Raw genomic sequence first — 21306 nt, forward strand, 5'->3', positions numbered from 1 at the left:
CGTGAAGGTAAGACCTCCTGATGGGCCTTTGTGGACCATCATGTCTATATGGTGTATACATATACAGCACAGTGACTGTATGTTCGTAGCCTGTTCATTATTAGTTATCTTACACTTCTAGCACTGTCAGCATTCATTTTGCCTAATTAAAAAAGCAACAGCACTCTTTTTATTTACATAGGTACCAGCACAACTGTAATCCTAAAAACACCAAGCTAAAACACATAAGCAACCAAAGTTGGAAAATTTTGCTTGGCAGTCCAACTAATTTGTGAATGTTGTGATGAATTTCAATCCAAAATACAAAGAGATATTGATTCTAAGGAAGGAAGCTTTGGAGTGGAGTTTCACCAGTTTGCTGACAGCAGGCTCAACACTTTTAAGGCTAACATGGAAAAGTCTCCTCTGTTATTGCAGCAGCAACAGACAACTCAAAGAACGGAGACCGGGGGCTCATATATGTTCCCTGATTGTGTTGGTTTGTTATAGGTCATTTTACCATCACCAGCATGAAGAAAGGCAAATGAACAATACTCCACAAATCCAATTAATCTCCAAACAGGCACTTTGAGTATGGTAATGTCAAAAACTTATCTACTTTCTGAGAAATGAATCAAAAGCTAAAACACTCAGTGACTTGGAACATTCACAATACAGGAATTCCAAAGAAATGCTTTTATAACTGAAGTTGGCAGTGTTAGCAATTCAAAACCACAACAATGCAGTTTCTGGGAGAAAGGGTGCATAGGAAATAGCATGGTGCCCACACTTTGCCTTGCAACTGATGTAGAAAATTCCTGGAAGTGAACAATTTTGAGAGCTTTAAGAGTGATTAACCATGTTGTGCCAGAGACATTTCAGACTCCCAGAACTGTATAAAAGGCAGGTTACTTTATAAAGAGCCAAGAATTACTGCAAAATGTTCACCCAGAGATTAAGAATTAGGGCTGGGAGAAACATTCGTGACAAACAGGCAAATTGCCAAAAAATTAAGTTTCAGGAGGTCAGAAAACTATCTGCGAGGTCAAACTTGGTGAATAGTTTCAGCTGAGAAAACAATTTACTAGACACTACTGGAAAAAAAAAGTAAAAAAACAAAAACATTAAAAATGTTTGGTATTGACCTGAAATGGTATTTTCATTTTATAATAAAAAAATAACTCTTCACCAGGCTGATTTTATTCAGTTTTCCCTTCCTACCTTATTTTGTTCCAAATGCAAAAAGTTCCTTATTCAGCCAACTTTTCAGCCAACTTTATTAGACAAAACTCTTCTTGCAGTAACTGTGACAGTAATTACAAGCACATATTTGCTAAAGCAGGTTACAAGGCTGTTGTTTCTCCCCATTGCCAGCTGCAGTACAGACATCTGGGTCAATCCTGTCCATTTAATGGTCATATCTACATCTGGGCTATCTGCTGATCAGACTGAATCTTTGCACATGCTTTTCTGTATCTGCATCACTGCTTGCGAATTTAGTTCTTACCTTTCTAGAGACCTTCATTTCTCACCACCCTTACCCAGAGATTTGCCCATTATCCAAATTCCCACTTTGTTCAAGGACACAACCTATCTCATTCTAGATGGTGTCTACTAGGACCTACTTCCGCATTAGTAAAATCCATATGTGCATATATATATATATTTATATATTTATATTTAAATTGTAGCATCTGTGTGCATCATGCTGCACCAGAAAATGCCAAGAATGGCTAGTTCAACCACAACAACAAAAAGAAATTGTTCACCTGTCTACAATATATAGAAAAATGCCTTAGGAAACTACATGGTTGTTATTTTGACAAGATATCAGACACAATTTGCTCAAAGTTATATCTCCGCCTTTAGGTTTAAATTTGGTGGTCTAAAAATGTGACAACAAGATAGTTTTTTTCCTCAGGAGAAGCCTTGTCCCATCTGCATTTTCTTCTCTTGCAGTTACTGAGATGATAATTACCCAGAGGCTAAATTTGGACCACAAAATGAAAATCCTTTTTTTGTTGCTTCATAAGTACTTCCATAGTGAAAGAAATGGAAAGTTACAAAGAGGCTTATTACATCATGTAAGGAATTAGCAGCAGGAATCAATTATCTCCAAAGTAGCAAAGATCCCATTTCCAGGCAGATACTCTTTACTTCAAAATAAACAGAATCAAACCCATGAACCAAAACACTTCCAGAGGGGCATATGTGATATGCCAAATAGGCTGCAGTCTTTTTTTCTTTTTATGTTTAGTATGACATCAGCTTTTTACAATTTTTCCCTTAGGCTTTGAGGGCTCAGTTTAATGCCTACTGAAGTTTCTCCAGTGTTAGTTTCCAACTAATATCAGGTACATGTATTCTTGCCTGCATATTATGCAGCTCCTCCTGACAAAGTAAAAACCTGCTTCACTATCAGTCTATCACTATCAGTCTATCTGCTGGGAGGAGAGGAGTAGCCTTCTTGTTTTTTTTTTTTTTTTTTTTTTTTTTTTTTTTTTTTTTTTTTCCCTAGAGCTGTTGTTGAACAAAGAGAAAGAAATGAAATACAAAATATGAGAGAGACCTGATCCTGTCTTAAATCAGTGACTGTTTTTTGAGCTCCTTACTAGTCTGAATAGCTTATTTAGCTAGTGTTCAGGCAGAGGGGCTGAAGAGAGTTATTATTTAAAAATGCTTTGTGTGCAAGACAAGTGAAGTATGCTTGTTCATGGTTGCTGACATGCCATAGGCCATGCCTGGATTTCCCTGCAGGGCCCACTCAGATGCCTTGAGATACCAGGACCGATATAACTGTCCTAGACTTATGTGCCCTGTTTTTGTGATACTATGTTGTTTCCTGCATATCCAACTGCGGTGAAGTCAAGGAGAGGGAACTTTGAGAGAGGTAGCAAACAGAATGGGCACAGTCGCCCTGACAAAATCCCTTCTGAACATGTATCAGTGATACACGAAGTGTGGGTAAAACTGGAAACTGCACCCACCTACTTCTATGAGAAGCTGCAGATTAGTATCAAAATACACTGCCTAGGACGATCTGGGCAAACAGACATAGTGTCTGCTTCCTAGTTTTGCTCAACTTCATCATTAGTTTAAAATGTGCAACCTCTCATGCATCAGCATTGAGCAACAGGATACACTTTCTCATCCCTCATTCCAGCCCCCACTCACCACAGCCATGTGGATTTGCTTTGTGCTTTACAGGCATACTGAATTCACATTTGTACCTTATAGTTAATTGGGTGTTAAACCCACTCACATGACTGGAGATTATCTAGTGCTGATAACAATTTTGCTCCTGCTTGACAGCAGTGCTCTGCTGAGCCCAAATAATGAACACCAGCTGCTAAGAAAGTGGGGAAAAATGTCTCACAAATACTATACCATCAGCTTTTCGTACTGGTTTGAGCAGTGTTGTTAGCAAAATGTGCATCAAATACATTATTTCATCCTGTTTCTTACTAGATACATTACAACATTGCTTTACTCTACACTATTGGAGATCATTGCTGTTGTATAAATACCAGACAGTACTACTGCAGGCTGTCTGGGAAATTCCTGAAAGCAGCAAACTTCCAGTTTCCCAAACAGAGAAAGAAAATAAATAATAAATTCTCTTGTCTCTGCATGTATCCAGAGAAAGTTTGGAAGGCCAGTTACAGTTACCTTTTTGTCTTAAAGTTCTGCTTTGGATAGACATAAAAGGAGAAAAGAGCTATAGAAAGATACAAAGAAAACAAGCCCTTGGAAGTGAAACTGGGACTCTAGGTCTTTTTTTTTTTTTTTTTTTTTTTTTTTGTAAGGGCATAGGGAAATGCAGGGCTGAGAGAAATGTTTGTTAAGAGAAGTTGGGAGAATACAATGTGTCTGTGAGATGTTCTTGTTTAGAAACTGAGTCCTAGTAATTTTTTCCACAGAGCAGAGCATGAAAATTATGGTCTTGAGGGCTAACCCAATACTCTCTTGGAACTGAAGTAAGCTAGAAACTTTTATGGCCTAGATGTCATACTAAGACATTTACCAGAATTTGTGACCCAGCTAAATTGTCTGTGTCAGCATTGCCATTATGAAGTAATGCAAAGCAGAAAAAAAAAAAGTCAGGAATTGTATTGGAATAGCTTTACGAGATACATTCACAGTAACCTTAGAGTGAATGGGAGGGAGTCAGGATTTGGAGGGGCTGAGACAGAACTTGGCTGCTTTGCACTGCCAAAGGCCTACAAAAATCACCCAACACTATTGTGTACTTCAAAGTCAAAGATGGTGCTAACACTCAAACTACTTGGTAAACTCTCTCTGATGCCAGTCACTGAATGGTTGAGGTTGGAAGGGCCTGCTCAAGCAGGGCTGTTCAGAACAGGTTGCTTGGGGCCATGCCCAGATGATTTTTGAATACCTTCAAGGAGAAGTCTACACAACAAGCTTTGGAAACCTGTGGCCGTGCTCAGTCTCACAGTAAGAAAGTGTTCCTGATGTTCAGACAGTACCTCCTGTGTTTCAATTTGTGACTGTTGCCTCTTGTCCTGTCACTGGGCACCACTGAGAAGAGGCATGGCTCCTTCCTCTTTGCACTCTCCATTCAGGCATTTACATGCATTGAAAAGATTCCTCTTTAGGCCCCCTCTTCTCTAGGCTAAACTGGCCTGCTTCTCTCAGCCTCTCCACATATGTGAGATGCCCCAATCTCTTAAACATCTTTGTGGTCCTATGCTGGACTCTCTCCAGTAGCTCCATGTCTCTCTTTTACTGTGAGCCCAGTACTGGGCATAGTACTACAGCTGTGATCTTGCCAGTGCTGAGTAGAGGGCAAGGATCATCTAATTGACGTGCTGGTAACTCCTCCTAATGCAGCCTAGTATACTATTGGCTTTCTGGCCACAAGGACACATTGCTGAGTTATGCTCAATTTGTTCACCAGGACCCCCAGGTCTTTTTCTGCCAAACTGCTTTCTAGCTGGATGTCCCCCAGCATGTTCTGGTGCAGGGGCTGTTCTTCCCCAGGTACAGGACTCAGTACTTCTCCTAGTTGAACTTCATGCGTTTCCTGTCAGACAATTTCTCCAGCTAGTTCAGGTCCCACTAAACAGTGGCATGACCCTATGCAATAGCTGCCACTGCTCCCAGTTTTGTGTTATTGGCAAACTCTCTGCTCCATCATCCAGATCAATGATGAAGATGTTTAACAGCATTGGACCCAGTACAGAGCCCTGGGATACACTGCTGGTAACTGGCCTTCAACTAGACTTCATGGCACTGATCACCACCCTTTGAGCTTGGCCATTCAGACAGTTTTCAATGCATTTTACTGTCTGCTCATCCAGCCCATATTTCAACAATTTCTCTAGGAGGATCTTATGGGAGACAGTGTCAAAAGCCTTACTCAAGTTCAGATAGACAATTCCCACTGCTCTCCCCTTGTCTACCAGGTCAATCAGTTCATCACATGAGTTTATCAAATTTGTCAAGCATAACTTCCCCTTGGTGAAGTCATGTTGATTACTCCTGATGACTTTCTTGTCCTCCATTTGCCTGGAAATGGCTTTCAGGATTAGCTACTCTATCACTTTTCCAGAGACAGAGGTCTGGTTGGCTGGCCTTCAGGTGCCTGAGTTCTCATTCTTGCCCTAGAGATTGGAGTGATGTTTTTCCTCCAGTCTTTGGACACTTCTCTCAGTCACTATGATTGTTCAAAGATTTTTGAGAGTACCCTTGGAATGCCATCAGCCAGCTCCCTCAGCACTTGTAAGAGCACCCCATCAAAGACTTCCACATGTCCAGTTTGCTTAAGTATTCCCTGAATTGATCCTCTTCCACCAAGCATACATCTTCCTTGCTACAGATTTTCTGTCTCTGGGACCTGGAACTCCTGAAGGTAAGCCTTGCTAGTAAAGACATGCAGAGAAGGCATTCAGTACCTCAGCCTTTTCCATGTCCGGTGTCACCAGGTCCCCTGCTTCATTCAGCAGAGTGCCCTAGTTTTTCTTTGTCACCTGTGTAAGTGTGAATAGGAGCCCTCCTTGTTGCCTTTGACAGCCCTGACAACAAATATTTCCATTTGTGCTTAAACCTTCCTATCTTCATAACTGCGTGCTTGGACGGTGCCTCTGTATTCCTCTCAGGTTACCTCTCCCTGCTTCTACCTTCCATATGCTTCCTTTTTGCATTTGAGTTTGGCCAGGAGCTCCTTTTTCATCAATACAGGCTTCCTGGCACTTTTGCTTGACTACCTGCTTTTAGGAGCAGATCATTCTTGAACTTCAAGGAGTTCATCCCTGAATATTAACCAGCTTTCTTGGGCTCCTCTTCTCTCCAGGGCCTTCTCCCATGGGGGTCAAGCAGACCTTTAAAGAGACCAAAGTCTGCTCTCCTGAAGTCCAGTGTTGTGATCTGGCTTTTTGCCCTCCTCCCAGGATCCTAAAGTTGTATGATTTCCATCAGAATCTCCAGATCCTATAATTGTATGATTACCATTAAAAAGAATTGTTAAAGAAAACAAGATGATACTAAATCCTTAGTACTGCTGGGTCAAATTGATCCTTTCAGATACACTTGTACTGGGTCTGGCTGGAATGTTAACTTTCCCAGCAGCAGCCCATACAAAAAACCACCACAACACTTTTACACTGAATAGCAAAGCAATATTATTTTCTCTTGAAAGTTTTAACTTTGGCCCTAATTGTTAAAATGTGACATGTCTAGTGACAAGGGAACAGAGCTCAGAAAAAGGCAAGGTACAATGAAGGGCAGGTGGGTGGACCAAATCTCAGGCACAACCAAATTTCAAGTTCACAACAATCTGGGAGGAATCTGAGACAAGTGAGCTGTTATGACTATCATTTCTCCACTGGTGCCTTGCATTTCCCCATCACTCTCTTTATATCTGCTCTAGAATCCTTCAAGGCCTAGTACTGTACATTACCTTTGAACCAGGGGGTGGGGGTGGATTTATTAGCACTACTGAAATACAAGAAGAAGTAGGAAAGAATAAAGACTTGGAAGAGAAGAATCATTAAGAAAAAAAGGAATAAAAGTACCTCCCAAAAATATGCCACACATGGTGGAGGCAAAAACTAGACCTTTGAACTGAGCAGAGCTTTTTTCATTAGAAAACATGATGGAAACCTTAACTCACTGGAATTAAACAATGCAGTGTAAAATGTTAGCAGTTGTTCTAACTGCAGTAGCATATTACACTATCTTTTAGTCATCAGGGGAAGATGAAGTGGAGGGTGGAGTGTCACATAACTCTATGGTACTTGTCAATATCCATGTCTCTATCTCAGAAAATAAGGCTACCGAATAAAGTGTTAACTGAGAGTGGAAAGGAACAGGAACTGGAAAGGGAGGGAGGGAGTCTCTGTGGCCATTTTGGCCCTGGGACATCAGCCATTCCTTCTTCTAAAAGGGGAAAAGGAGGTTTTGGTTGCAGCCAGAGGATGCCCTGATGAGAATAATCAAGAAGGCACCAAATTCCCATCAGGGAAATTGCTACCCACCTTGAGACTGATGTGAAGCTGTGGTATGTTTAGCCTAGCTGTAAACCTGACTCCAAGCAAACTGATGGAGTGACAAAAAGACCTTCACGGCAAATGGCCAGGAACCTTTCCCTGCAGCTTCTGCAAGAACCTTTTGAGGATAGCATTTAATTCCATTTTGCAATAGTCTGGATGCTCCCCAACAGGGCCTGGATACAACTGAGCTGCCATTTGCCACCCCACCAGATGACCAAGATCCCCAAAAGTGCTACCTCTGTGGCCTCACTAGCAGCAGCAGCCCCTGACCCTGCACAAGTGCTGCTGTCTTCATAGCCCCTGCTATTTGAGGTCAGGGTCTGCTGCTTGCAAGTCTTGCTTTTAAATCAAAGGCAGTTGATTGCAGGAAGGCAGAAAGACAGTCTCTGTCTTGAATAGGATCAAGGATGATTAAGGGAGCGGAGCATCTCCCTTATGAGGAAAGGCTGAGGGAGCTGGGTCTCTTTAGCTAGGAGAAGAGGAGACTGAAAGGTGACCTTATTAACATTTATAAATATGTAAAGGGCGACTGTCAGGAGGACGGAGCCAGGCTCTTCTTGGTGACACCCAATAATAGTACAAGGGGCAATGGGTGTAAGCTGGAACATAGGATGTTCCGCTTAAACATGAGACAAAACCTTTTTACAGTGAGGGTGACAGAACACTGGAACAGGCTGCCCAGGGGGGTTGTGGAGTCTCCTTCTCTGGAGACTTTCAAAACCTGCCTGGATATGTTTCTGTGTGATATGATATAGATGTTCCTGCTCCAGCAGGGGGATTGGACTAGATGATCTTTCAAGGTCCCTTCCAATCCCTAATATTCTGTGATTCTGTGATTAGTGCAACAAAGGAAATTGTAAGGACTTTTCCAGCGTGCTGAAAAATCAGATGTTCTATAGGATAAATCATCCAGCCTGACGTTACAAATGCTTGCTCATTTAGCAAATACAGTATATTGAATGCTTATTTTATTGTTACTTATTAACCATCAGTGCTGTTGACTCCTGAATTCAGGGATGTCAGTAAAAAAACATGTGGCTGAATTTACCCTATGCTTTCCTTGTAGTTACATGGTTTGCAAATTTCATCAGAAAGACAAGCAATGAGTATTGCAGGCTACATACTTAGAAATACATTGATGTGGTCTACTGCACATGAGAATACTTCCTCTTCGTTAATGTTATTAACATAAATAGTAATTTTACATGGTCAAGACTGAGGCTAAAGGAGTTTAATCTCCACATATAGTCTGCACAGTGGTTATGAATCCCAGTGCACTTTAACATGAGCATAATTCTCATCCACACTTCCTCTAGAATACAAATTGTAACTTTTCCACATGTATGCAAAGAAGTGTCTTCATCTCCAACTGATCCTTGTGTTAATTTTATGTATTAGGAAAAGCATGCAAAGTTCAAACCTTCTATCAGGTGTAATGATATATATATTTGCTTTCTTTGTACTGGTACATTTGTCCAAGAGACATCTAATCCCATATAAAACAAATATATATGAAACCCTATTTACTACAGGACTCAACTTTTTTATTCACATACAATAACCTGCATATAAAATCCCTGTGCACAAGTTAGATAGTTACTTCTCCAGTTGTCCTGCTTGTGCTCACAGTAGTAGTCATGGCACAGATATATGAACACATATATATTCAAAAGCTTATAAAAGACTGGAGTCAGGATAAAAAAATGACTTTCTATGTCTGACTCCTTAATTGTGATCATCTCTGTTAATCCCTGCATGTGTTGCCAAATAGGCCATAATAGAGGGGAAAATGCAAACTGTAAATTCCGCAAGAGGTTAAGTATTTTGATCAAAAAGCAATTTCTCTATTTTACAATCACCAGTCTATTAAGTGAAGTTTATTCCTGCCAGTCTGCTTCTTTTATCTACTTGTACTGCCATCTGATTTGTTCCCTTTACGGAAATTACAAGGTCATCCAATCTGAACAACTGGTTTTTTTTGTAATTAACTCCCTGCAATCAGCAGGCACCAAATGTGAAGATTTATGGTTATTTTTTTCAAGGTGGAAATTTATGAGCTGGTTCTTAATGGAGCTGCCCTAAATTTGTCAGCATTAAACAGCAAAAGAAAAAAAAATGTTTTCTTCTTTTAAAGCCAGAATATAACATCTTGAAACTACTTCCTTATTTGTTTCACCTGTTTTTGTTAATATTTGTCATACTTGTCAAAAGAGAGCACCCTGTAGACTTCACATAGCCTCTTGACTACTGCAGAAATAAAAGATCATTTCTATTAGTGACCCTTGTTACTGCCACAAGCACTCATATTATACATACACTATATATCACCATGAATTATTTTGCTCAGCAGAGAAACATGGCTTCCTCTGAGGTAAAAGCTGACAGTGAATTGACAACTAAAAGCAACACAACTATCAATTCAGGACAGGAAATGAAGGATACCGCACCCCATTGAAACTGCAAAGGAAACTAAGTTAGACTAAATATATTTGTCTAGGCTGTGTTGACAGAATAAGTTAAACCTCAAATACAGAATGTAGAAAGAATTAGAGGGCTGAAGAGGACAGGAAGTATGAAGGGGAAATTCTAACTCTATAATGTATTCTGGTTTGGCTTGTGCAAAGAAAAGATGGGAGAAACAGTTGCTGCAATGAAAAAGCAGAATGATTTGCACTGCTTCCATGAAAGCAAGCAATGGGAGTAGTGAGAGATCCCCAGAATAACAAATGTCTTCCTGGACTGGCAACACCTCTGACTGAAATTGGAACTTTTGATACAGAGCCAACACTTTCCTTTTCATCAGTAGCCACCTGGGTGCCTCTGGGGAGACTTTGCCCTCAAACACTGCTTCCTGCTGCCTCTTGTCTACCATTAAGAACATTACTCTCCTCAGCATAGAGTGTCTCTTCCTCTGTAGCAGCAATAAATTGTATCTGCACATTTGGAGCCCCACCTTCTAACATGGAGAGACCCATCTGCCCAAGGTCAGTCTGCAGCCAGCAAAACTGCATCCACTGTGCAAAGCTTTGATTTTCTGCATAGCAAAACATTTGCTGACTCTGGATGAGCAACACTGGTGGTGGCATGGATTCATCCCATTCTGAGTTGGAGCTGCAACAGAGGAGAGGTCACACTGACAGGGCCAATTCAGATCATGGGTCAAGGACACTGTTCATCCCAAAAGCAAGGGAGCATGTAGGGGCAATATGTTCTCTGGTGGCACCATTAGTTCCCCCTTCCAGGATTGCTCCGCTGACCTTTTGCCATAGCAAATCTTAACCAAAAATTACATAGATGAATCAAATACATATTGTTAGTGGTTTGAACTCATAAATCAAAACAATAGTAATAGAATCATTTGTGATGTTAGAGTTGTGCTTTTCTGTGATGGACAATGATGATATCTATGAAAATTCCTGACATTAAGAGACAAGACCAAACCACATTCAGAAACGAGAATCCTTGTTCTACTGAAACACAGCATTAGATGTCTAAAGAGATCCTGATATCTGGGTGGTTTTTTTGAAAGCACACAGTTTGCTGTCAATGAGAGTTCGTGAACTGGTAGATTTTTTTCAAAAAAAAAATTCATAGGAATATATGTACATTTGGAGACTCCAGCATACGTTAAATATATTTATAAACATATGCATGTGTATATCTTTCAGTCTCTTGCCTTAGGTCAAAAAGCCTGTGGAAGATGCAGCCTTCCCTGAGCATTTTAACTACAATGCCACCTTTCCTTTCAGAGCAACAGAGCTTGCCAGCATATCAATCACAGAAAACAGGGCTGACGAGGGCCTTGAGAGTCCATCTCATCTATACCCCTGCATGGGACCAAGATCTGTTCTGCTTAGAGTGTTTATTCCTGGCAGTTGAGCCCAGATGTGTAATGATAACTTGGTTTCAATTTGTCGCCTGCTTTTGCTGCCTTCCTCTTGATGCCAAGGGCAATTTAGAAAACTCTTTTGGGGTTTCTCACAGAAGTACAGCTTCCTCACAGATGAAGGGAACAAAACTGCCATTTACCCCTAGCTATCATCACAGCTAAAACCTAGGCTCAGCCCTCTGTGGCTTTTTTCGGTCACCCCCATTCATGAATCTAGCACTGCTGGATCCTCTCTTCTAATCTAGGATTTAGATGAGCTTGTTTACCACAATTCCGTTTTCTGTGTGATTTATACCCAGCACTCAATGTGTAAAGATGCAAGCACCACACACATGCATTCTGCTGTTAAGGGTTATAGATGAGCTCTTGCTTTAGGCACTTGTTTTTTCTCATTAGCGAAAGCTAACAATAACCATGAGCATTGCAGACATCAGAGATAATTAGGAAGAAATTATTTCATGTTACCCAACAAAATAAGGACTGTGAGTAAAGCCTAATCCTACTGTCTGTCCACTCTTTCTATCCCTAAATGACTCTGAAATGAGGAGGGAACAAAATGCTCTCCATGGTGCTGGATGAATGGGTATTAGAAGATCCAGCCATGCTTGTCAGGGGTCATCTTGTTGCCATCCTCTGGCTGAACAAAACCTCCCCTCATTGGCACTGCAACACAGTTTAAATAATTAATTGTTTCAAAAAGCTGACTCTCTTCACAGCAGAATATTTTAGTGAGTAAAAAATGATCTCTGGATTGTTTTGTCCCCTCAAGCTTCTGAAGGAACCGCTGTACATTTGCAGGGCATGCACCTCACAGACCAGCATCCCGGGGAGCCATGACTATGGCACTACCAAGTGGCCTGTACCTGGCCACGGCAGTGGGCCTCTGCCATGCTCAGTGCTTCCTCCACATGGCAAGATGTGGTCCGCTTGCTCTCAAAAAGTTCAGATGTGTTCTTTCTTTTTTCTTGTCCTGAAATAAAAGACCTGTTGATGTGAGAAATGGGAACCTGGAGGCAAACAGCCAAAAAATCAGCCAGGCGGCTGGATGGTCAGCCATACTAGCACAGACTCAGGAAGAGAGGGCAGAGAGGGAAGTCCTGCTCTGCCTAATAGCACCTGACAAATGGCTGGGACAGGGACAGTGACAACAAGCTGTCAAGTGATGGGTGCAATCAACAGATCCAAGCCTGTTTCACAGGTGAAAGTAAACACTTGATTTAGTGAACTGGAACGTTAGTCAAATTTAATATTTTGGACAATGTTCTAACAACCCTCCTGAAAGAGAACGTTCATCAATACAATGATGATAACATCTCCTCTCATCATGCTGCTCTTGATTTGGGCTTGTCCACCTGAAAAGTACAACTGGCCAAAACTACTGGACTGTCTTCCACAGGCATTATGTTTAAGGTGGAAGCAACTTTTGGAGAAAAGCCTTGAAAGTGATCCATCTACCTAAGCAACAACTGGAAAACCCTGCAGACTGACTCATCCTTAACACTGGTAATAACTTTGCCATCTTCATGGTGACTCTGCAAATGCTATCCTTCTCCCATATTGTCCAATTTTTCTACTCTTCTTTCTGGTGTATGTCTCTTCTACTGTTTACAAATACTCGTACGCTCTTTCTCCTGCATACTTACCCACACACAGAGGGACACACAGCTAACTGACACCTGATGTGGACATATGCAAAAACCTTACAGCAGGCACATGACATTCTAAACTCAAAGGCAATTGTTTATATCTGTGGCAATTCACCAAGTTCACTTCATGTCAGGTTCTCTATTTCTAGGCAGCATTTTTCAGCACAGCTGAGAAAGATATAGTATTGATTGGAAAATGTGGAGAGTAGATTACCTTTCTGATTGAGATAGTAGATGACCATCATCTGTCAAACTTGCCATTCCATAATGAGATGTATGACTTTTCATGTTACGTTTCCAAATCACAGACATCTCTGAACCATTTCCAAAGCATCAATGGGGCTAGTAAGACATCTGGCAGGTGTGTATGTCCATATCTTATGTGTACATATTTACAGTCATGTGCATGCATAGTGTCTTTGATTCATTTTCCTTCTTCCTATCCTTTTTCTTGCAATACTTGCAATATATTGTTTACATTGATTCAGATCAAGATTTTCCACTCACTGTTGTAGGGACAGCACCCCATCATTCATTACAGAGTGCATAAATCTAGGGCTATACAGTAAACAACAGAGCACTACTGTATATCTGGCAGAGAAGCTTGCTACTGACGCACTGCTTTAAAGACAGTGGAACATATACACACACTCACAGGACTCAGATGTCCCTCACTCAAAGTCATAAGAGAACCAAGAGGTAATGTCTACAAATTTCAAGGCTCTTGCAAGACTCTTGCTTGTTTATTTGCTTCTAATTTGATTATTTTTGTTAGTTAATATGCAGACAGCTGCTTCCCTACCTCAGCTTTCTTTGCTTCCACACTGGGCATGGTTAAATATGACTCCTACAACTGACAACTCTTTGCAGCAGCACAACACAGACTGTGAAATCTTACTGGATTGCCTGTGGCATCTGCCAATGATGGGCAGCAGTCCCCTGACACACACACTGCTTGCCTATCGACAGCCTTTATGTATCTCCCCTGCCTTGTGACTTGCAGCCAGCCTGTCCTCTGCCCTGAGGTGGGCAGGAGTGTGCTGATGATGCAGACATGACACTGCTAAGATACTGTGACTATCAAGAAACAACCAGTTCCCTTACCATTGATTCTAACTGTTAGGGAAAGTGATGAGTATAATTCTGGGTTATCAGATTTTTTTGTACAATTAGATGATCCTGTTCCAGGAGGTTTGAAAAGCCAGAAGGAAGCAATTCAGTGAAATCAGATAAGGACAATGCCATGCATTCTTGAAAAGCAGTGGACAGAGTCACAGTGGACAAATCTCAGCTTCAGTACTTCTGTATCTAACTGCTAATGAGCCCCTTTGCTACTGTTGGGGTTTAAGAGACTCAAAAAAAAAAAAAAAGTGCTTTAGAAAGCCTCTTTTATAGCAGATCAGCCACAGTTGTCTCAAGGTATGGGAGAGGCTTTGTGAAAGAGGTGCAAAGAAATAAGGTCTTACCACTTCAAGGTAGTGCAAAGTCCTCAGAAAAGTCTCATGTAGTGCATGGCTATAAATAAATATATAGATAGATTTTCTCTAAAGGGCTTTTGTGTTTACTAAATAATACATTGACTGTGTGGTCTCTTATGATCACCATTATGATTCCTTGGGGAAACAGAAGTGCAGGGACTGAAGCATCCATCTCCATACCAGGGTACTGCAGTACCATGCCAGTACATGCTAGTCCTCTCCCTGATAGCCACCGAAAGCAAAATCCAGTCCCTCTTTCCTGCTCTAAGCTGAATGACTGGGCAACCAGTATAATTCAGGTTAGACAGCTAGAATGACCAGTGGAAGGCAGAAATTCATCTTTTCCCTCTGCTTCTTAACATTCAGGGTTCTGTTTTCCTCTTTCTAGCTTATGGCCACTTACATGCATTTGTGCAGTTGTGAAGTTATGCAAGCACCAAAGGGATAAAACTGAGGAGTTTGGCAGCTGTAGATTAATGAGTTATTAGCTCACTAGGCAGAGAAGAAAACCATACCCACTTAAAGATTTATTTAGTGCAGACAAGTCTGCATTTCCGAATGGAAGTTAATGGAGTTATAATGGTTTTTAGCAGCTAAGAACATAGCCTCTAGCATCCACTTACTATCCCCAAGTTACATGTGGTTATAAGCTTAAGTTCTGCATAGTAATTCACTATTTTTGCTCCTGGCTTCAGAGCAGTTATCACACTTTGAAGTAGTCCATTCTGGCTTGCTTGGAGGAAATGGTCTTCTAATTAGTTGCTGCAATTGCTGTGTAAAGACTGCCATGAAGCAGTCTGGACACCACCATATGCAGGGTATGTTTTGTGGTCTTGCGCAGTAACATCCATTTTCACTTGGGTCTGCATTTGCTGAGCCTTGATACAGGTTAGACACCAGTAAAGCACTACATTTGTGTGAAATGTTACTCTGGTAGGCCACAAAGGTTCCGATCTGTCTCATGGATGAGCTAACACTCAGGTGTGTAGTGGGCCAGATTCTGCCATAAGATACAGTCTCTGCAACCTCATCCCTACCACTGCTCTGGTGTAAGTCAGAACACTATTCTCCCAGCATGAGAAACAGCTATGTGGTTAAGTCAGCTCTGGAGTCTTTCTACCAGTTGGCAAATGCAATTATAAAGTCATAACAATTGTCTGTGATAACCTGGAGATTCAGAAGTTCCACACTACTTTTAAATAGGACATGAACAAACAGTTTTGAGCCAAATTGATTTCTGCTATAATGCTAATAGCGCTGGAGGAAATACACCTGGGATGATGTACAGATGAGGAAAAGGCGGAGGTGCTCAATGCCTTCTTTGTCTCAGTCTTTAGCGGCAATACTGGTTGTTCTCTGGATACCCAGTACCCTGAGCTGGTGGAAGGGGATGGGGAGGAGGATGTGGCCCTCACTATCCACGAAGAACTGGTTGGTGACCTGCTACGGCACTTGGATGTGCACAAGTCGATAGGGCCAGATGGGATCCATCCAAGGGTACTGAGAGAACTGGCAGAGGAGCTGGCCAAGCCACTATCCATCATTTATCAGCAGTCCTGGCTATCGGGGGAGGTCCCAGTTGACTGGCGGTTAGCAAATGTGACGCCCATCTACAAGAAGGGCTGGAGGGCAGACCCGGGAAACTACAGGCCTGTCAGTTTGACCTCAGTGCCAGGGAAGCTCATGGAGCAGATCCTCTTGGGAGTCATCATGCAGCACTTACAGGGCAAGCAGGCGATCAGGTCCAGTCAGCATGGGTTTATGAAAGGCAGATCCTGCTTGACGAACCTGATCTCCTTCTATGACAAAGTGACACGCTGGGTGGATGAGAGAAAGGCTGTGGATTTGGTCTACCTTGACTTCAGCAAGGCTTTTGACACCGTCTCCCACAGCATTCTCCTCAAGAAACTGGCTGCTCATGGCTTGGACTGGCGCACGCTTCGTTGGGTTAGAAACTGGCTGGATAGCCAGGCCCAAAGAGTTGTGGTAAATGGAGTCAAGTCCAGTTGGAGGCCAGTCACTAGTGGCGTCCCCCAGGGCTCAGTGCTGGGGCTGGTCCTCTTTAATATCTTCATCGATGATCTGGACGAGGGCATTGAGTGCACCCTCAGTAAGTTTGCAGATGACACCAATCTATGCGCATGTGTCGATCTGCTCAAGGGTAGGAAAGCTCTGCAGGAGGATCTGGATAGGCTGCACCGATGGGCTGAGGTCAACTGCATGAAGTTCAACAAGGCCAAGTGCCGGGTCCTGCACCTGGGGCGCAATAACCCCAAGCAGAGCTACAGGCTGGGAGATGAGTGGTTGGAGAGCTGCCTGTCAGAGAAGGACCTGGGAGTGATGGTGGACAGTCAGCTGAATATGAGCCAGCAGTGTGCTCAGGTGGCCAAGAAGGCCAACAGCATCCTGGCTTGCATAAGAAACAGTGTGGCCAGCAGGGCTAGGGAGGTGATTGTCCCCCTGTACTCGGTGCTGGTGAGGCCGCACCTCGAGTACTGTGTTCAGTTTTGGGCCCCTCGCTACAAGAAGGACATTGAGGTGCTTGAGCGGGTCCAGAGAAGGGTGACGAAGCTGGTGAGGGGCCTGGAGAACAAGTCCTACGAGGAGCGGCTGAGGGAGCTGGGCTTGTTCAGCCTGGAGAAAAGGAGGCTCAGGGGTGACCTTATTGCTTTTTACAGATACCTTAAAGGAGGCTGTAGTTAGGTGGGGGTTGGCCTGTTCTCCCATGTGCCTGGTGACAGGACGAGGGGGAATGGGCTTAAGTTGTGCCAGGGGAGTTTTAGGTTGGATGTTAGGAAGAACTTCTTTACTGAGAGTGTTGTGAGGCATTGGAACAGGCTGCCCAGGGAAGTGGTGGAGTCACCATCCCTGGAGGTCTTTAAAAGACGTTTAGATGTAGAGCTTAGGGATATGGTTTAGTGGGGACTGTTAGCATTAGGTCAGAGGTTGGACTCGATGATCTTGAGGTCTCTTCCAACCTAGACAATTCTGTGATTCTGTGATTTTGGTCCCACATAGTATGTAAATGGTCAATCTCTCAATATGCCTGACTGTAAGTTTCTTTAAAAATGACATTCTCTTTATAGTACTAAATTCTGATCTGCCAAATGTTGCAGCTAATGAGCTCTTCCAAATGAAATATTGTGAGGATTATGCATAAATACCGAAGTATCCCAATCAGCCACTTGCTGAAAATTATTGGATCAATTGCAGACAACAATAACTATTTGCTGAAGTTTTTATTCTGCCTTTTTTTTTTTTTTTTTTTTTTTTTACTCCTATAAGTAAATTATGTGATTTCATTGGCTGACTATTTTAATCCATAGAAGGCCATTGGTAGAACAGTACAAATCTCTCTGAAATCCAAAATTGCCGACTGCAATTATAGTCCGCATCTCACATCTTCTCTAAAGACTATAAATGCTTCACTACTTTAATTTTGCTTGTCATTTGCATCATTGTGTGACAATGGCAAAAGACTCAGTAACGAAGTCTGGACAGTACAGAAATATTGTCCAAATTGAAATATTCCCTCTATATATTTGTCAGCCTGTATACATGGATACATCACATCTAGATACAAAGCACTGGTAAGACATGCACCCTCCTTTTTGTGCTGCAATACCTGTGGCTTTTTGCATACTAGAGCTGATGAAAATGGTTTTCTTCTCATATTTATTGATTATTCAACATGGTGAAATACTAAATAGTAAATACTTGTAATTAAAAGGTCAGACTGGAAACTGTATTATTCTAGGTAAGGCTTGTGAAATTCTACCAATTTCAGTGACATTACACTTGTAACATATGGGAATGAAGCAACAGTGGCTAAGCCATTTTTTAAGTTTGAATGTACACAGTTTTAATTATTTGAAACATTTGTGATTACCCCTAAGTCCTACCTATAGGACAAGAAAAGATCAAGCATTGTACCTCATACTGTGAATGAGCAGAGAAAATAGAAACAAATACATTTGAGGAAACAATGATATTGTGACAATATGGGGCTTACATCAGAGGGATTCTGAGTATTGCCAAAATTAGCTTCCCTTGTTAAAAAGACACATGCTTAAGAAACATTCTTTAGTGGGGAAAAAGCATGTTTTGGAATGGTGAGAGATAAAATACTCAATAAAAATCACGTGGGGTACAGTGAGCTGTGCAGAGCTGAGGTTCACAAATGGCACTATTTACCTTAATCAGAGATGTAAAATTTCTGAAAAACCCTACTAATTTAGGCAAATAGGCAGCACAGTGGAAATGTTGTTTAATGTCATTGCAAGGTCAAGCAGTGCAGATCAAGATACACTAACAGACAAAAATTTCAACTCACATATCTCAAAGGGTTCAAAATTAATCATATAAGGCAAGGACTGAGACCTTGCTATCACGCACTGCTCTTGGTGCTCTACAGCAATATGTGCAGCTGTAGATTAATGAGTTATTAGGCTGAACAAAGACTGAATTGAACAGTTGTGGCACCCTGCAACAGTGCAGCACCACTTGTATACTTTGGTCATCACTGCTGAGGCCCTTCAAAAGAGCACTGAAGAATTAGACAGGTTTTGGAGAAGGCTAAGCATGACTCAGCACAAATGAAATCTTTCAAAGATGGGCTGGAAAAATGTGGATACTTTATTCTGAAGAGAAGATAGATGGGACAGGTCATAAAAAAGTAGGTAAAATCATGACTGAGGTACCGGAAGCTTTTATTCTTCCTGCCTCTACAACATGGCAGCAGTGTACTCATTTCCCTGCAATAAAAGGAGTCTCTCCCCCAAAAAAAGCCAACAAAAAACCTGACCGGTCTCTTTGTGATTTTCCCAGAGTCACACCAGAGAGCAACTAATAGCAATCACTAGCTCTTCACACCACTGAGCTGGTAATATAATAGCATTAAACTGACAGCAGAAATTATGGCTGGAGCACAGAAGGTTCTTAGACATTCCTACCTGACCTCGCTTTACTATTTCTTGATAGAAATCTTCCCTTAATGGCCAGCCCTCTATGCGCCATGCAATACAGAAAAACAGAACAGCTGGTGAATAAATGCTGTTATGAAGATGAAAGAGACTATGAAAGTAAATCTGTTCAAGTCTGACCCAACAAAAACATGTACTGAAGGACATTCTGGATCAGAAAAAGACTCAGCTACTCAGCAGAGACTCAGTCAAGAGAGAAAGCTATGCCTCTGTCCTCTGTTCAAACCAATAGCCTATCAAATGGCACCTAAAGCTACAGTCCTAAATATTATCAAAGCTGAACTTATCCCAACAGTGCACTGAAAACATCTAAACCCACAGAGTTTGTGCTGGTACTTAACCAAAGATCCTGTAAAATATGCCAGGATAGGAACCTGTATGGGAAGTTACAGGAAAGTAGATATGATGCCTAGAGCCTTTTTTCTCCTTGGCTTTTCCTCTTGAATGTTGTGACCAAACAGATCTCATATGTTTGCAGAGTAAGGATAAAAGCTGTCCCACCACATATTTTGAAAAGCAACAGCTAGAAAAACATTTGTCTCCTACCTTGTTAACTTTGTCCCAATCTGCTGCCTAAGTTCGAGTCTCTCCTCATCAGTCTGCATGGGGAGGATGTTCTTTTCCTCCAGCTCTCGCTTGGAAGGCCTGTTGCTGAGTTTGATTGCTAAAGAGTCCTTCCTGCAGACTTTCCTTGCCAGAGAGCCTGTGGGAGAGAGGAGAGGCTCTGCCAAAGGAGGTGTCATCATTTCATTACAGTATGCAGCAGGCAAAGAAGTGCCAGGCAAGGGAGGATACTAGGTTCTCAATGGTATGGACTGTAGGAAAAGGAGCATCAATTAACTTCTGGTGTTCAGATTATTTCCATCATAGTACAGACAGGATGAATTTTGTAGGTGTACAGGAAAAAGGAATCAAAATATTGTTCTACAGAGGGAGAAGAGTGAAGAAAGTTTTTTTTTTTTTTTTTTTTCTTGTAATTGCTAGTAGCATCTGTAGCTTTCTCTAGTATGGTGTTTCTAAATTCTCAATAGAATTAATAATACAACCTCAGAATCTGTGAGGGCAGCAGGGCTATGGCATAGAAAGAGAGAGTTACTTCTCTCTTGCTGTGTAACTCCAAGATAGCCAAGTTAGCATTAAAAAGAGTCAAAAATCTATCATAAGCAGCACAGACCTTTATGTATGTTAGTTGACACTGCTTCTCAGGAAGTGACAGTGGCAAGGACAGTGTGAAAACCAGTGGCCTTTCATGGCTCAATCTTTCTTTCCTTGGCTTGCATCCAAAACAGACTGAGAAGGGTCAAGAGGCACAAGCAGACCACAAGCCTGTGAGAGGCTTTGGCAGGAGAATGCAAAATAATGCAGTTCTGTTTTGCTTCTTAGTTCAAGAGCAAAACTCTAATTTCACTTGTGGGGTAAGGGAAAATTTTGAGATGATGAATATGCCTGTTTTAGAAACTTCTTTGTGTGCGTTTTTGAAACGGTGTGATTGTACTGCTCCCAGTTTTCAGAAGAAAAGAAATTCAATTGCCTGAAAGTTCAGCTCAACCTATGGGATGACAAGCCATTGTCATGCATGAAGTAAGGTATTCTGTCTTAATGAAAGAGTCCTATGATCAAACACCAGGGGAGGGGATAGGTTTTCCCAAAAAAGTCAGGAAGGGGCTGCAGGACTCTCCAGACTGTAGTTGTGATACATCTATCAATTAACCTCTTCATACTTGAGCCCATTTTGCCACTACTGTGGACCACATCAAGCTGGAATAAAATCACACACAATACAGCAATTTTACATACATTTTGTGCTCATACAAGCAC

The 21306-nt window shown here is 41.7% G+C and overlaps 1 protein-coding gene across 7 annotated transcripts in view; it reads right to left on the bottom strand.

The window, feature by feature from the left end:
- PHACTR1 (phosphatase and actin regulator 1) overlaps positions 1-21306 on the bottom strand; it is a 319696-nt gene that overhangs the window by 33693 nt on the left and 264697 nt on the right. For all 7 annotated transcript variants that reach the window (XM_068670495.1, XM_068670494.1, XM_068670498.1 and 4 more), the window contains one exon: positions 20035-20191. In XM_068670495.1, coding sequence (XP_068526596.1) covers positions 20035-20191 — 157 coding nt within the window. The remainder of the gene's footprint in view (positions 1-20034; positions 20192-21306) is intronic.

The sequence above is a fragment of the Anas acuta genome, chromosome 2 (assembly GCF_963932015.1).
Source record: "Anas acuta chromosome 2, bAnaAcu1.1, whole genome shotgun sequence".
NCBI classification, from domain to species: domain Eukaryota; kingdom Metazoa; phylum Chordata; class Aves; order Anseriformes; family Anatidae; genus Anas; species Anas acuta.